The sequence below is a fragment of the Pocillopora verrucosa genome, chromosome 10 (assembly GCF_036669915.1).
Source record: "Pocillopora verrucosa isolate sample1 chromosome 10, ASM3666991v2, whole genome shotgun sequence".
Lineage (NCBI taxonomy): Eukaryota > Metazoa > Cnidaria > Anthozoa > Scleractinia > Pocilloporidae > Pocillopora > Pocillopora verrucosa.
Genome location: NC_089321.1, coordinates 21,460,257 through 21,477,942, shown reverse-complemented (window position 1 = coordinate 21,477,942; position 17,686 = coordinate 21,460,257). Strand labels below are relative to the sequence as shown.

Here is a 17,686-nt window from a genome sequence, read left to right as displayed (position 1 = left end):
AGTCTTTTCGCATTTCATGCGCGTGTAATGTCTCCCCAACATAAACATGGCGAACTTTGAACAACTTTTCATGGATTGAGAAAGCCTTTGTTTGGAGAAAAATCCAGACGATCCATTGGAGAATGATGGAGGCATTTATTATTGATCCAGCTAGACTAATAACTGACATAGTGGGTGGGTATTTTTTTAGACAATAGTCAATAAATTAGGAAATTCAGCCTATCTTTGCGTGGTTAAAACCCAATTCACACAGCAAATGAAATTTTTATAAGCGATTTTCACACATTTTCTCCTAATGTTCTTGTGTGGCAAAGATTCAGCGCTGATATAAAGCCGCAAATTTACAATTATAATGTAATATTCTTGATGTTGTCACAGGCCATGCATGGGCGCGATATTTAATTCTTCCTATAAATTTTGTTAAACTCGTGATCAGCTCGCTTCGGTCAGACAGATTTCACACTTATCATATGCTTTACGTAATTTTAGTTCGAGCATGTAATTGCATGTGGAATGGCTCAATATTTTCCTTGTTTTAGATTTATTTTCGAAATCCTAAGATATGATCATGTGTTTCTGTCCCGTACTGTGTCCTTGATGTAAACTAGGTCAAAGTATGAAGCTTGAGCTGATCGATGAATCCATAGTTTTATATGCACTTTTTGCTTTATTTTTTGGCTACAAACAATTGCTTCCATGATCATCTAAATGATGAGTCATTTAATGGGGGCTTTATGACGGAGGCAGAGAACGTGTTTCCCTGGGTAATTTCTATTTTCTTGCATGGGTATGGAACAAAAATCTACTATCATCTTTAATTAAAATTGTGGGGTGTTTTGGATTTTTAGGTTGCATATCAGAATTAAGAAATGTACACCAGTCATCACAACTACCTGTGACTGATGATGAGACAATTCTTCATAAGTTTTGTGTCAAGCTTGAAACAGTTCTAAGACACGAACAGAAGGGTATGTGTCTAAAAGTACTAGATGCTGATCTATATTTTTGTTGTCTCCTTTGTTTTGTTTTTAAAATTTTAATTAATAAGTTGAGTTTCAAATCAAGCTAGAGCTCCAAAAATTTGGCTTCATTCTGGCTTGGTTCTGACATTCGCAAAAGTGCTTGATCTCCACCTCTTGTCATAGATGTCCTTCAATAGTCTAGCCCTGTTATGTCTTGGAGTGGCCAAGACAGAATTTCACCCTACAATAGCTACTACAATATCTAGCAGACAAAAACTATCAATTAGGGGATCATTTGCCAATTGAATGCTTAATTGTCAGAACTAATGTCAAAAGAATTGTGTGGCCAACATTAATAAGAATCACTAATGAGATCTTGGTGGTGAAAATGGTTAACTATCATTTTTTTTAACCCTTTAACTCTTAAGATCTGATTGTTAATTCTCCTTTCTAGCTGTTACACTTTTCCTAGTAAATTAGTGATGAGAATTTGGTGTTAGATCAAGATGACAACTTTGAAATGATAAGTCCAAGCATTCTTGTTACCTGTTTGCTGGATATTGTATATATGTTTTAAGGAGAAGTTGCATGTTAATCACTTCTGAGAGTCAAAGGGAAACCTTACAGAGGGTTTTGCTGGTTGGATATTATTGGAGTAATGAATACAATAAAAAAATGTGCTATAAATGCGCATATATAGTATCACTGATTGTCATTTTTTTCCCTCAACCCAGATAAGTACTCTCTTCTTGGAGTTAGAAAGGATTACTGGAATTTTATTAGTGAATGCATTCCTAAAGATGATGGGGTACGACTTGTTCATGCCATCCCGCAGGTATTGTACACATGTATATTCAAGATAAGCTAAGTACAGGTGTTTTTTGTTGTTATCAGTTTCCATTTATTGTTGCTATATTGTAAAACAATTGGCTTTTTATGAGTCAGATTATTAGTCAGATGCATTTACATATTAACTACTATGTTCTGTGTCTCAAAAACAAAGTTTGAACAGAAAATAGCCAGTTTAAAGACAGTTTAACCACAAAAGACAAAGGGAGTTCCTCCTTTCAGTAGTCACAGCATCTTCAATTGGTGAACATTTCCTTTATTATTATCAACCCTGAATGTTTCATTCAGTGGTGAAAATGTAAAAAAAAATAAGATGCTTGTTACCCTTGGGATTCAAGGGTGAAAATTTATTAAAATGTAATTAATTTGTAAAGGAAAATAATTATTCTGAAGGGTTAAGTTCATAATTTAATTTGTAGGAGTGTATATGATAAGCTAAATTATGCATATGGTTTGATTGGTTCTTACCAATGATCTATTGGAGAACAGAAGCAAAGATGAGGTCACCATTTGCTACACTCACTATTTAAAATGAATGGCTTCCATGTTGCTGTAGGTGTGTTAAGTAAAAGATCACAACTAAGAAACTTCTAAATGTAGCAAGAAATTCAGTGACACACTCAGCTGCGCCTAAGGCTTGTGTGCCACTTCTTTTTTGTAACCACATTTCGACATCATCTGCACAGCAACATGGAGTTTATTTGTAAAATATTTGACACTGTTTCATTTGAAGGTCAAGACACCTCAGGGCAAAGGACGAGCTTTTATTCGATACTCTCTGACAAAAAAGTCATTGGCTGATGCAATTCAAAGGTGCTTGGTTAAACGAAAACAACTGAGGTAGAGAATTTGAAAATTTGATTATTTGCTAATTCTGTACATATATATATATATATATATATCTTTGATTCCATGTGTTATAGATTATGAGCATTCCCTGCTTTTTGGTGAAGTCCATTGTATGGGTAAAAAAAGCAAATAAAAATGATTGATGTCTGCTCACAGCTTAGAACTCCCCCAAATCTGCCAATATTTGTGCTTTCCCATCTAATAAGAATGCTGCTTTGTAAGTTAGGGTTGCATTGACATTTTTTACATTGCTTTGATTAAAAAAAAAAAAAAAAAAAGTTTTTGTAATTGTTTAGTTAAATATGTCCCCCTTTATATGAAGGTTGACCAAGTATGGCAGTACTTATTTTGCTGTTAACACTTTCATTTCAGTGCATACTTTGGCCCTGAGGCAATTCTCTGCCACCCATCTTTGTCAACTGCTCTGGTTAACAAGTTGTATGACTTGAATGATCTTGAGTTTGATCTTCCTGTTGCTGGACATGAGCTCGATATTTCGTGGCCAGCTTTCACAAGGTATAGTTAGTTGACAATTATGCATGGATCAATTTGAAGTTTAAACATCCTCCCCCCTTCAGCAACCCATGGTCATAAGACTGTCCTCTGTGACTGAGTGGTTGGGGAATTTTGAAACTTACCTGGCTGTGGTGAGGAATTTGAACCAAAAGTGTCAAGTCTTTCCAGCAGAAAAAAAAATATTTTATCTTTTAATATGGAGTTTTCAAAGGTAACAAGTTTACTTTTGCAAGCAAATGACTCAGAAGAAAAGGTGTACAAGGTTTAAAGCTTGGTCAATGAGTAGAAAGTCACAGTTTCTGATTTTGCCTTTTACAAAGAAATTTCACCTATCAAATCTGTCACTTGGGTAAGGCATTTGAACAATCCGATCTTCAAAAATTCAAGTACCCAGGGGGTTGCCATTGTCGTAGTGGATTTGAAATGATTGACGCATTACCTATCAGAACAGGTTATAGAGGTTATACTCGTGGACAGGAATATTATCCAGCCTAACTGTTTTGTTTTGTTGTTGTAGGAGACCCTTAGGAGATCGTCAAGGCTCAGTGTCTGGTCGAAGAAGCAGTATAAGCAGTGTAACTAGTGTCGATTTAAGGGTGAGCAGCGATCCTAAATTTTTTCTAGGTTTTATTTCCGCAGTTCAAGTTTATGATATCCATATATTCACAGTTGTTCATCCATCACTACACGGTTTTATTACCTGAACTAACTTGATAACTAGCTCCTAGTTGGCTTGTTAGCTCAGTTGGTAGAACACTGTACCGGTATCACGGAGGTCATGAGTTTAAATCCCGTTCCGGCCTGAATTTTTTTCAGGCTTTGTTTTCGCTACTGCTTAGCAGTGTTCAGTATGCAATGATCACTCTCATCTTCATTTATTAATCTGCAGCACGAATATATGATATTCATATATTCACAGTCGTTAATACTTTATCACGCTCCTTCTTTAGATAAGAAAAAATATATTTTAATTCGTTTCCACAAGAAGGTTTTCCGAAAAAAGATGTTTCAACATTTGTCACCGTGGAAGAGCCCTCGTGAGGTTCGAACCTTAGACTTCGGAGTAACACATTCTTTCCTCCTTCGATTGGTTGTTGTGGTTACTTAGGTTTTGATTCCAAAATGCCTAAATGAAATCCCTGTAAATCTGTAAGCCTGATCTTTTAAATGATTGTTTCTTGTGTTAGCTCAGAATGATATCTAGGGCAAGATAACGCAGGATTTTGGGGACATGACTTAAAATCTCGAGCGACATAACTCAAGTTTTGGGCGAGATGACATTCGGTCGACTTGACCGGTTACTGTTCTTTCGCCCGTCAGATTATTTTTCCAGACAAATTAAACGCAAGAAATGTATTCGTGTTCTTTTATCATTAATTATTTGTTTCGTATTCTCCGTTTAGAATGAGAGGCCCGATCCTCTGATTGGTCTAGCATCAGAAATCACCGCATTAACAACAATTTTAGGGGATGAAAATTCTCTTGGAAAGGCAGAGCGAAGTGAAGCTGGTTTCGATAATGTCAGCATTGGCGATTCAGCGGTTGATACCCCCAACATTACTGATATGACGTTGGAAATTTCTCATCTTCACCAACGGATTCTAAAATGGAAGAGTGATCTGGAATCTCAGTTGTCTAAAGCTTGTCATGATGCGAAGAAAGCGCACGACGAACGAATATTTGCGAACCAAGAACACGAGCTTAAAGTCAAACAACTGAACGAACGATACACCAATTTGACGAAAGGTGTGTCGGAAGAGATGAACACTAAATTCAAAGAATTGTCCGGGAAGTTAACAACAGCTGAAAGGGCCCTGAGTGAGAGAGAAGCCGAAATTGAAAAGCTTAAAGATGAAGTGAAGGTGTCTGTGAGTGCGTCTCACGAAGCACAAAGATCCGCGATAGAACTTGAAAGGAAGATCACGGGTTCTGAGAGAAAAAATAGCGAACTGTCTTACGAATGCGAGCAATTAAAAGAGCGATTTAAACGGAAGGACGAGATGGCTAGTGAGCTGGAAGCAAAACTTTCGGAACTTAGAGAAAAATGTAACAAACTTGAACTATCCGAAGCGGAATCGAACAAGAGAATCGCAGAGCTACAAGGAGAAATAAAAGCTAAAGAGGTCGTGTTAGAGAGAGTTCAAGAATCGTATGAAAAGCTAAACGGGATGGTGTTTGGGTCCTTTGAAGAGCTAGAATCCGAGCTGAAAAGTAGGTTAGTGGATAGAGAGAGAGGATTACAAAATCAGAGCGCTGAGAACAGACGTCTGGAGACAAGCATTGTGGAAATCAAGCAACAAAATAGAGACCTTAGTAATAAACTTGAGGAAGCTAATGCAAAAATCGCCGACCTGGAAAACGCCAGCATTGAGACTGACACTGTTATTCGAGATTTGAAAAATCAGCTGAACTCTGCAGAACAGAACCAAGACACGTTTATGTTGGAATTAAAAGATACTCTTCAGCCAGTGGAAGGTGTGGATGTCCCGGATGGTAACCATGTGATGAAGGATTTTAGAAAAATGATTTTAAAGGTATAAAGTTTGTTTTCGGCAATACTAACAGTATGACACTTCCTACAATTAGATACTGCAATTGTTGGAACATTCAACCTCGGTCCCAAAATGTACGAGGACTCAGGCGACGTTCGTAGGAACACATTTCAAAATTCTTGCGTTCAGGTACTCCATGGAACCAAGCTAACCAGTAGGAACTTTACGCTCCGATCAGGGACGAATTTTAAGCCGGCACTGTAAGAAATATGACCCTCGTCGTGAATGGCGTGATCGTTCAAAGTTTGTTCTTAAAAGGCGAAATTGCTTGAATGCGTGGTAGCTAAGCTTAAAGCTTGAATTTGGCTAAGTTAAGTTTTGCCCATAGGCAGATGGTTAAACCGCCATAAAAAGTCATAACTTAATCGATTGGTCATTTCCTTGAGAACTTAAGGCTTGGTTTGATTTTTTAAAACGGTCAAAATAATATTTACCTCATGAATGAACGCAGCCCTGGAGGTTTTCTTTGTCCCTCTGTGTTTCACGAGAAAATTTAAATTGTTAAAATTCTTCCTGACGGAAGTTACTTGTTATTTTAGCAAGCCAAGCATCTTGTAGCTGAAATGTCCATCCTCCATCGTCAGTTGGACGAGAGAAGTACGCAGAAGGAAAAACTAGAGGAGCATGTGGCTGAGCTGCAGGATAACATTGAAAAGAAGAAGAAACAAATCATAGAGTAGGTGTCATGGTGTTCAACACATAGGTGTTGCATGCCGGGTGTGGTAAATGGATCAAAATGATGTTTTATTGTTTATGTGCTTTCTAAAAAGGTATCATGAGTTGTTTACTATGAAAACTGACGCGTCTCAAAGTATTTAACTATTTAACTCCCATGAGTGATTAAGACAGAATTTCTCCTTACCACAATCAATAAGCAGAAAAGTGATGAGAATAAAGAAACATATCAATTAGGGGATTATTGGTTGATCCAATGCAAAATTCTCCAAACTAACGTCGTAAGAATTGTATGACAGACATTGGGGAGAATTACTAAGGATCTTGAGAGTGAGAGGGTTAACAATTTATGCCGCATATATTGGAAAACTCGGTGTAAATTTATGTGCGCCTGGTACTAACTTACCATCAGGGAAGGGAATGGGGGCGGGGAAAGGAACGAGGGCGGGGAAGGGAATGGAGGCGGGGGGGGGCAGAATGGGGTAAATCACTGTGTACTTTATTCCAGGACCGACTAGACGGTAACAGTGTTATTTCATTTTAGTTTACACGAAGAAGTGGACACCTCTCGCAGGAGAATTACGTTTATTGATGAAGAAAAAGACATCCTTGAAAAGGTATGAATTTTCTTGATCACGTTCTTTTTCTAAGGAAATTATCGCAATATGACCAGGTGATTATCGCGTTAATTGCGAGGTCATTAAAAATTGTCAAACACTTATGAAAAAAATACATCGAGGCTGGTATGACGCGTTGTGTTGTCTCTTCCAAGACACATTTCAGATTCTTTTCGGAAATTTCAAGCAAACACGTTCAGCATTGCGCTCTAAGTCCCGTTCGCGAATTCATGATGTTAGCCGTCTGGCTCTTTATCGCAGAAGGATTCTCAACTGCACGTTCACGAGTTACAATTTATGCCAAAAAAAGTTGCGATGTCCTCGTGTCTTTGAGCTTCCAGCCTAACAGGAAGCACTGCATTCTCTCTCTCCAGGAAAAACTTAAGGCAGATAACAGACTGGCAGAGCTGGAGGAGTCCGAGGAGACTCTGCAGTCCAATATCTCTTTCCTCGCAGAAGAAAAATGCAAAGTCCTCGATGAATTGACACAACTGAAGGGAATTAGAGAAGAAGAGGAAAAACTCAGATCGGAGGCGCATGACGAATTCGAGTCCCTGAAAGCCCAGCTTGAAGACACGTCGCAGTCCAAACAGAAGCTAGAAAACGAACTGGCAACTATCACAGACTCTCTTCAAACTATGGATGCCGAGAAGAAAGATCTGGATGGCCAACTGAGATCGCTGGAAGAGAAAATGTCTTCTGTACACGACGAGAGAATCGGCCTTGAGCACGAGTTAGATGTTGCCAAGGAACAATTGGAGGCAGCCAATGAGGCGAGAATTCGGGCTGAGCAGAGTCAGGTCAGGTCGCAGGAGCAACTGGAGAGCCTGCAGTGCATGATGGATCAGGAGATCGCAGCGCTTAAATTTCAACTCAGCTCGGAGACTATGAAGTATGAAACAGAGCTTAAGGTAAGTTCTATACTTTTCCATTAAACGATCGATGAAAAATGCCAGAAGGAGAGAGAGAGAGTGTTTAGAACGTTCACAAAATACGGTTCACATCACTCATTTTCAAGGATTTGTGGTGAACATAATCTGTTTAGGGGGTACACGGTAGATAGCTGGACAATGAAAGCGGCTAATTTGTTCTCATTTGAAGCAGGACATGAAGCTCCAGTAGCTCCTGTACACAGATCATTAACGGTATAGGAATATACGATTTATTGGGACCTTGCCAAGGAAAACCTCAAACACTTTAGTCAATTTCTATCCTTTTGCGTGTCAGACATTTTTTTCCAACTTTGCTTCCTAACGAGGTGAACAACATCCACCTTTAACCTAAGAAATACTCGATACAAATTTGAAATTACAATGGAAAGTGCACAAACATTTGTAAGGATAGCTGTGTTTTTTGTTCCCAGGCTGGAACAATAAACTCTGCTAGTTCTTCTCTCCAAGGGGTATACTGTAGATTCGGGAATCGCCAAATACTGTGGCGTGGAAAATCCGACAAAACTTTCGCAGGTCACCTATTGTGAACTCGCGTTTTGTCTTTAGCGGAGAGGTAGCAATAGTCTTGGCTCGTTCAGTCCGGGCAGGCTGCTTTACTCTGAGTAAGCTATTACTAAGTCAAGTTCTGCATTTTAGACTTTGTCGCAACAAATCCAAGAGTATAACGGCGTGAAAGAACGTTTATCAGAACAAGGCGAAATGATCACAGACCTGGAGAACCGCTTAAAAGAACGAAATGATATCCTACAACACGACAAGCATAAATACGTGACGGAAATAAAACATCTACGAAGCGAGGTAGGTGGGCTTGACTGAAACTGGGATAAGCGCGTACAACGGCCAACCACAAGGTATTCGAGGCTCAAAAGTTATGTTCCATCAGTTAGTTTCAGTGTGTGTCGAAAAGACTGAGCGAACACAATGATTATTAATTGCGAGAAAGTTACATAATTGTTTTTGTTCGTGGCTTTCGCCTTTTGCTTAGCTAAGCTTTCGCTTTTTGCTTAGCTAAGCTTTCGTTTTTTACCTTTGTTAACCCTTTAACTCCCATGAGTGACCAAGACAGAATTTCTCCTTACAATATCAATACAATATCAACCGGATTAGTGATGAGAATTAAAAAATCAATTTGGGGATAATTAGTTGATTCAATACTAAATTCTCTGAATTAACGTTATTTGAATTGTATGGTTGACAGTAGGGAGAATTACAAATTTGATCTTTGGTCATATATTGTGAGCAAGACTTTTACCTGATCCGATGAAGTATTGGTATTTGTGTTGGACACTGGGCCCAAACGTAGTTGAGTTTTGATTGACACTGCACGTGAGTGCAGTCACACATGTTGCTTTGAGGTAGTGTTTTTTCTTAGAGAAAAAGGTGCGAGAGAAAAAAACTGTAGTGTTTATAGCAAGAAAACCTGTGATTATGACTAAACTTCTTTTGCCACGGAGGTATTCCCGAAAGCAGCGTTAAAGTGCGTTCTGAAGGATCTCTTAGTTTAGCTTGTGGTGTATCGCCCGACCAGTGTGGGAACCGTGGCGACCTAATGGATAGTGCACTGGGCTCTGAGAGGTCTGGGTTTGAGACCTGACCTGGTCAATATGTTGTGTTCTTGGGCAAAACACTCGACTGTCGTAGTGCCTCTCTCCACCCAGAAGTATGGAGAATTATAAGGGAAGCCCGGTGAAATGCTGGGGTAGGGGTTAACCCCCCCCCCCCGAGGGGGTTACCCCGAGGGGAATAGTGATACTCCCAGCAGTTCCATGCTAAGGAAACCGGAATGAGCTCCGCCTGGGTGAACCATTTAGCTCGAGTTTGTCCTTAACCTATTTAATTTCGATGTTTTTATCCTGCTTTCCGCTTAAGGTGCAACAATATAAAAGTGGATTTGACGAAAACAAGCTTAGACTGCGCGCATTGGAAAATGAGCTTCTCTTGGCTGCCAAACAGTTAGAGGAGGAACGCTCCAGACAAAGAGAACTGAAGAAAAAGGTGGAAGAATACGAAGAAGAAAAAGGTGTACACAGTCTTCGATACGAAAAAAAGATTTCCCAGTTCAAAGAAGACATGGATGAGTTGAAAAAAAGGCTGGTAGAATTAACAAGGTATAGCGATTGAAAGATTCTTTTTGGCTAATAGATATTTGTCTTGAGAGTAGAAGTGTTGGTTTACCAGTGAGCGTGTTGGACTTAGCATTTTAAGGTCCGGGTTCGAGGCCGCGCTGAGTCATTGTTTGGTGTTCCATACCGTGCTATGGAAATATACATACAATGCATTTCTGTACCAAGACCGTATAACTGTGCAGGTGGGGAGGGGGGGGGGGGCGTTTAGTAAACTTACATAATTCCGCGCGGATAACCTTTTGATGTTCCAGGGCTCTAGAAAATTAACGTTTTCTGTGGAGATAGTATGTCAATCTGTAAACGTTATCGGGAAGAAATGAATGGCAGCAAGTATTTACTCAAATAAGTAATTGGCATTAAATTGAAACAAAAGCAACATATGTGAATATGAAAGTGATCTTCGCAGTAACAAACACTAATTAAGCAGTAGTGAAAATAAGGCCTGAAAAAAATTCAGGCCTGTACGGGATTTGAACCCATGACGTCTGCGATACCGGTGCAGCGCTCTACCAACTGAGCTAACAAGCCAACTGAGAGCTGGTCATTATGTTGGTTCCAAATAAACCCGTGAAGTGGTGAATAAACGACAGTGAATATATGAAAGATATATATTTGAACTGCGGATAAAGCAGTTAAAATGTATCTGATTAACGGTTATTTCTTGGCATTTTCCTTGTAGCTGCCATACATTTCCTTATATCCAGGATAATTGCTTTGAGTTATGTTAAGATGATACCCACTGCAATGATTCGGCAAGAAGAAGGTACACGTTAATCACTTTTGATTTTCTTTAGAGAAAAAGCGGAGTTATGGAAGAAAGCGGATGACATGGAGCACGAGATCAAGGTGAAAGCAGACGACAGATGGATGGACGATAGTGAAGTTTCTCACTGCCTCAGTTGTAAAGCTGAGTTTTCGTTCCTCTTGAGAAAGGTGTGCTCGTGAACGTAAATTTTATTGAACTGAAAAATAGAAAAATCGACTTCATTCTGACCGGGTCACTGGATACACGTTTCTGAAGCGCGACACTTTTAATCAGACGAAATAATTGAATGCATGTCTTGATCTGAAGTAAAGTCTAATCTTGGCCTTCTGGTGAACACTGCTCTGCCACAGACTTGAAGGTAGACTAAGCTTTTCCTGAATCATTATCCTGGAACAATCCAATTCGACAACAAAAACGACCGCAATTTTATGTAGTAATCCACTTCTGCAAGTGCTGTAATATTTCAGGAATACGATCATTGAATTGCGATAAAATTAAAACAATAATGATGGTACATTTTGAGAAGTTAGATAAAGACTTAAAAATCCAAAAAAAAATTCTCTCTTTATCAAAGAAAGAGTGCAAGCCTTCCTTTCCTGTTCGAAAAATAGTCACGAAGAAAGACGCCTTTTAGGGGGAAGGTGGGAAGCTGCTTTTTTATTAATGTTTATTTCTGCTCTTTTCAGCATCATTGTAGAGTGTGTGGTCGTATTTTTTGTCACAACTGCTCCAACAATTGGGTTCAAACTCCTCACAGCAGGTATGTCCGGTTTGTTACTTGTACAGCGCTAGAGTCTGAAAGGCAAAACCAAAGTAATTACAACTGTCAATCTGCGCAAATGTACACGTTAGAAAAGAGCTAATAAGAACTGGAGGCAAATTGACGCTAACTTCCTCAAGCAAACGTGAGTGACCAGTACGAGATTAATTGAAGTTTAATATTTCGTTGTTTGAGGAAGTGGTTCGCAATTTCCTCACCAGTTGCAGAGTAGACTAACACAGGAGTTATGAATTGCGAGCTTTAAAGACTATTCAAAATCAGAAAACCGTGAGCTGGTACATAAAAGTTCCATTTTTTAGCCTGTAACCTTGTTTGGCTCCAACTTCCAGTGTTAATGTTAGGAAGCCGGGTTATGCTCCGGCCGACGTAGTTATCGCAATGTAATTTCTTTTTTCTGATTTAGAAAACTCCGTCGTGTTTGTGAAGATTGTTCAAAATCCGATAAACGGCTTAATGCTCAACTTGTGGGAAAACCTTCAGACGTGGACGACGATCCGACATCAGACGTCAGTGATTTGCAGTCAAATCGGAGGGAAAGCCTGCTGAGTTTCCAGGATGACGAAGGGGGCCTGGGCGCTGATGACGACCCTCAGCCTGGTGCGTGACACGATTCGCTTAGTGTAGCGCCTATTGGTTTTTTTTTTGGTCGCACATCAGTAGATTAGCGTAGCAAGTAAATTATCAGTGTTTCGTAACAAAGAGAGACCAGGAAATTGATTTTTAGAAAGACGTGAAAATTTTCCCAACTCGTTACTACATATTCTGTTGGGTATAGGTCCAAAGAATGAGGCAGTTTAAGGAGGATATTTCTTCTCTTTGGTGCACTTGAGGAATATGGCTGTGATGACAAATCTCTATATTTATAAGCACCTGGCTTATTTTTGAGCGCGATTGATAAACGCTTTGCCTTAGCCTACATACCTACCTTTCTCTTCTTGTTCTAATTTATTCTGTAATTTCCATGGTAACTTATTAGGTCCCAGTACTTCTGGTGTAGTTCTCCCGGGTTGTCCCCAGTCCACCTCCACTCCTAAAAAATCCGACAGAAAAGGAAGCAGCGATAAAGAGCGCAGCCAAAGTGTGACAAGTGGTGAGAATCACAAATACACCACCTTGAAAAGTGCCAAGAAGTCCGCAGCCAAAGAAGCAGCCAAAAAGTCTGTGGAAGAAAAACCTGAGCCTGACCATTCATCAAAGGAGGAAGAAGAAGAAGAAGAAGAAGAATATGAGTTTTTGGAGGAAGGAGACGAACAAGCGTTTGAACAGCCGCAAGCTCAAGTGGTTATCTGTGAAAGTGACGTTAGAGAAGACTTGGCGGTACCAGCGTTGAACGAGGAGCCGGGACCGTTTTGGCACGTAACTGTACCCCCAGGAAAACGTCATTTGATTCCAGTACTGGTCGGAACTCAGGGAACGTCGCTATCGTGGAAGTTTTCGACCGAAAAAAGGGTGAATTAATCTATGTAGCGCTGTTACGCCTTTAAAATTCAAAGGAATCGAGCTGAGAGAATGGGGCTGGTTTCAGGGGGGAACAAAGATTATCTTTGGGGTATGAAGGACATAAGATTTAAGGGAGGGATGCAGGCTGACAATAATGGTGGATGGGTTTGAATACTTTTGAACTAAACGTTGTCATTACGTTATAGAGCATACGCTTTGGAGTTGCCTTCAAACTCTCGGAGACAAAGAAGGACAGTGAGTGCGAGGTAGGAGATCGTGTCATTTCATCGGTGTTACTTACTTGCATCCATCGCGACGGGTAAGGTAACGAATTCGATCCTAACGACGCGTCGGTCAACGTCTTGACCGACACGTCGGCCGACACACTATCGAAGCCGAGTGGGATGGAATAAAATACCATAAACACCGGCATATCACCGGGTTTTGAAACTCAAATTTTGGGGGGAAAAAGTTTCTCAGAAAAATTGTTTTAAAGCAGTAGAAAGTTAACTCAAAAGTTTCGCTGTAGTGTTTTGTAAAGTCATCGATCCATCGTTTGACTCTTTATAGTTGGAAAAAAGTAAAACTGTATACCGCCCTGGACATATGAGAAATGTTTTCTTTGATACTTTTGACGAGTGCATTTTCATTTTTTAAGCGTTCTTTTGGTCGCTAACAAGCAATAACCAACATGCTTACTATTATGAAACTTACCAACTTGGCGATAGAGGAAGGACCTGACACAAGAATTGTGTGATTGATTTGTGGGACTGGGTCGAGAAAGAACAGAAAAGATGGCGTCATATTACCGTTTTAACTTTAAGAAGTTTATCGGCAACAAAAGCACACTAACTAGGTAACAAAAGCATACTAATTCTAGATGAGTGAGAAGTTTAAGGAAAAAGAGAAGCACTGTAGCTTGATCCTCCTTCCTTTCCTCCTTCAAAACCTTTAATTGGATTTTAAAAAATGTCGCCGACGCACCGCCGGCACATCACCGACACACAACAGACGTTTCTCATTAATTCAAAAGGAAACTAATTGGTAATGCGTCGGCCGACGCGTTGAACAATGCATCGAATGATGTGTTGTCTGGATCGGAGTCATCATCCTACCCCATTAAAACAAGGTAATCCTTTTAAACGATGAAACAATAGCATGAGCGTATTCTTGCTCCGCAAAACGTGGCGATTCTCATACTCATTCATCTATTAATTTCCCAATCTTCTTTTTACTTTCATATGTCTGTGTTAATTTCCTTTTTTGATTTGGGGAGACGTGGTAGTTCAAGCGTTGTGTTCCATTTCGCACTACCGCGCTTCTCTCCTATATTTCTGTTTCTGACGTCAGATATGCTTACCTCTCTCCAACAGACCGTAGTGCCTTTATCTCAGTGTAATTCTCAGCAAATTTCCATCAAGGGTGAAATAACAGACGTTTCTCCTGGAGTATATGTGCTTGTATTCGATAACACCTTCTCCAGGTTAGTTCTTTTGCCATGCATTTAATTTCAAGTTTCTTTGCTTCCGACAAAGCACGCCATGACGTGCATGCCATGCGTATTTTTAGGCCGTTTGGGTGGTTAACCCTTCAACTCCGCAAGATCTGATGGTTAATTCTCCTCTCTAGCTGCTACACATTTCCTTGTACATTAGTAACGAAAATTTGGTGTTAGATCAAGAGAACAACTTCTGCCTGATAAGTATTCTCATTATCTATATGTTGGATAGCGTACGGATATTACAGGGAGAAATAACCGTTTAATCACTTTTGGGAGTTAAATGATTAAGAACTGATTATCTCTATGCTATTTTTGAGCAGCTTTATTTGATTGGCAAAGCTAAAGAAGTCAGAGTGATTTCAGAAAAGGGAAGACTTGAAGCGCGAATATAGGCTTAGCAGAAAAGTGCTTTCTCTGCAACTTCAACATATAACCTTGGACTCGTCCATTCTTTCTCTCCCACACTAGACAAGATAGCTTGTCAAGGATACTTGTTATAGTAAATTTCAGGAGTTTCATTTCTCCTTTTCCCTTTGCAATTTCCCGGACAAATGTTCTTGTCAAGTCACCTTAACTAGTAAGATTTGAAAGGGGTAAAATGCCAGAGAAACTGTGGTGCAGCGTCGTTGTGGGGTATTACACAATTATTTGGTTTTATTCAGAGTTGACGAAGAGCTTGGGGCTCTAAACGTCAGTTTTAGAACGGTGGCCAATTTACATCATCAACTTAGTTAACAAAGCCAAATTATCTATCAACGAAATATCAGTCCTTGATTAGAATTTCGTCAGAAAAGTGTCCTTATTCAAAGGCTGGCCTTTCGACCTTTGTCTAGACACTAATTTGTTTGTTTTCATTGAAGATTTACGTCCAAGCGTTTATTTTGCCTTTCGATCTTTGTCTAGAGACTAATTTGTTTGTTTGTTTGTTTGTTTTTTTCATTCAAGATTTACGTCCAAGCGTTTATTTTGCATGGTGCAAGTTGAACAAAAAGATAATGAACACGACTCTCTCACGTAGAAAAAGGAAACAGATATAATGTATTATTATATTAGTGATGATGTTTTAAATTCTTAGACGTTTTAATAGAACTATTTCTAAACAATTTTAGCGCCATTTCTTTTAGCTAGTGATGGAAAAAGTTGGTGTTTTTAGAAAATGGATTTTAGGATATCTCTTAAAGAGTAAACTTTTTAAATGACCCAAGTTTTTACTACTAATAATAGCTGTAAGTTTTTATTCTTAATTTTAAATCTAGCGTAACTTAAACCCTTAAAAAAATTCTTCAATATACTGTGGTAATGAACATTATTACCACAGTACATTGAAGAAATGTTTTTTAAGGTTTAAGTTACCTTAAGTAATAGTAATAATACTTTTTATAGCGGTAATATTATAAGTCAAGTGAGATATATTTGGCAAAAGAGCCTTACATTCAAAAACTACTGAACTAAAAAACTTAGGTGTGTCTGTCCATACGCACATTTGTTCAAGCTTCCTTAAAACACTATGATTCGGTTCAGATACTGATCTTTTCATTTGTTGAATAGATATTAATCCATTTTACCGTATTTTGACGGTAGTCTCTTTTTTGCTTCAACATGAAAGAAAATTTTTTTTTGATTTTGTACGATGTGAATCCGACTTGTGCAAAGCTTAGTGCCTGAACCGGGCCAAGTCCTTTTTTTTTTTCAGCCATCTGTCGTACTTAGCTACAATGAGTGGCAAAAAGCCTAGCACGCTCTAACTCTTTTTGAATTTTTTTTTTTCTATAACATTTATCTCTCCCTCTGCCCCATAACAGCGTCGCCTGGTATTGTTAACAAAATAGTCACTAATTTATTGCAACATTGTTTAGGGTGCAAGGTTGGGACTTTCAAGAAACATGAAACAATTTGTTTTTACTATTTTGAGTGGAAATTTTCAACCACCTACTGGCGGGAAATTAAACGGAGCGATGAAACCTTTTTGTTCTCGACTGTAAATGCATGAAAATCATATACGCGAACTGCGGTTGAAGAAACGAATATGGAAGCGATCCTCGCAGTTATGAGCATTACTTAAGAAGTAGTGAAAGTATGGCCTTAAAATAGTTCAGGCCCTTATGGGATTTGAACCCATGACCTCTGCGTTACCGGTGCAGCGCTCTACTAGTTCCCAGCTCCCAGTTGGCTTGTTAGCTCAGTTAGTAGAGCGCTGCACCGGTATCGCAAAGGTCATGGGTTCAAATCCCGTACGGGCCTGATGTTTTTTCAGGCCTTATTTTCACTACTACTTAAGTAGTGCGTTCATAACTGAAAGCATCGCTTCCATATTCATTTTTCTTCCCGTCTTATTCAGTTATAGTATACTCTTGCAGGAGCATAGTACTTAACGAGCTCCTGAATTTGGTGAGACATAACAGGTAGTTGGGTAAATTGTTCAACCGTGAACACCAGTGAAATTGATCGGTGTTCACTTTATTCATAGTAAAGTGTTGCTACCAGAGGGAAATATTTTTATGCAGTGTTGTTACGTCTTCTGTGGGTTTTTTTGAAGTAAAAGACTATTTGTTGTTAAATTCATCTTCTAGCCCTTTTCTGTAGTACTTATCTGGGTGAATGTCTCTAATTTAATGATTCTATCCTTCATTGGCGTTTTGATTTCCACTAAGACGTTCAGTATTTAGAACGAGAGATATGTAAAACGGCTCGAAAATTTCAGGAGCAAACAAGCGGGAGAGCACTAGTTCGGGTCGCGTAATGAACGCCGTTGTCCACGCGACGCGACGCGACCCAGACCTCCTCCGCTACTATCGTGCCGTTTATTTCGCGCGAATTTTGCACCGGTTTGCTTGCTGAACGCTTGGAACAGTCTAATCCTTTGTAAGTTACTTCCTTCCTTACATCCTTCTTTCTTGATCTCACTCTCATACCTTTTATCCCTTCGCTTCTCTACATCTTTTTATCTCTCCCGCTTATCTTGGAAAATCCGACTGAACTTACGCTCCCTTACCTATTACTCATTCCCTTTTTAATTTTTTTTGTTTGCTTTTGTCATTAGTTCTTCTTGCGTATGATAATCTGCTACTGTCCAACAATCATTTTTCATGGTCAGCGGGT

General features: G+C 39.3%; 1 protein-coding gene across 1 annotated transcript; it reads left to right on the top strand.

Moving 5' to 3' along the window:
* Positions 1-5: 5 nt before the first annotated feature.
* On the top strand, positions 6-17,145 carry LOC131769309 (FYVE and coiled-coil domain-containing protein 1). Its single transcript, XM_059085035.2, has 19 exons — positions 6-174; positions 849-968; positions 1,697-1,797; positions 2,545-2,651; positions 3,033-3,176; positions 3,694-3,772; positions 4,580-5,710; positions 6,268-6,404; positions 6,948-7,020; positions 7,395-7,931; positions 8,610-8,771; positions 9,843-10,081; positions 10,894-11,032; positions 11,552-11,625; positions 12,050-12,243; positions 12,623-13,095; positions 13,293-13,352; positions 14,460-14,569; positions 15,533-17,145. The coding sequence occupies exons 1-19, from the start codon at positions 123-125 to the stop codon at positions 15,603-15,605; spliced, it is 4,005 nt and encodes a 1,334-aa protein (XP_058941018.2). The 5' UTR covers positions 6-122; the 3' UTR covers positions 15,606-17,145.
* The last annotated feature ends 541 nt before the right edge of the window (positions 17,146-17,686 follow it).

Coding starts and splice junctions, on each gene's coding strand:
- LOC131769309 (XM_059085035.2), top strand. CDS start 123: ATGATGGAGGCATTTATTATTGATCCAGCTAGACTAATAACTGACATA. Junction 2,652..3,032: donor GTTAAACGAAAACAACTGAG/GTAGAGAATTTG, acceptor CTTTCATTTCAG/TGCATACTTTGGCCCTGAGG. Junction 8,772..9,842: donor TAAAACATCTACGAAGCGAG/GTAGGTGGGCTT, acceptor TTTCCGCTTAAG/GTGCAACAATATAAAAGTGG.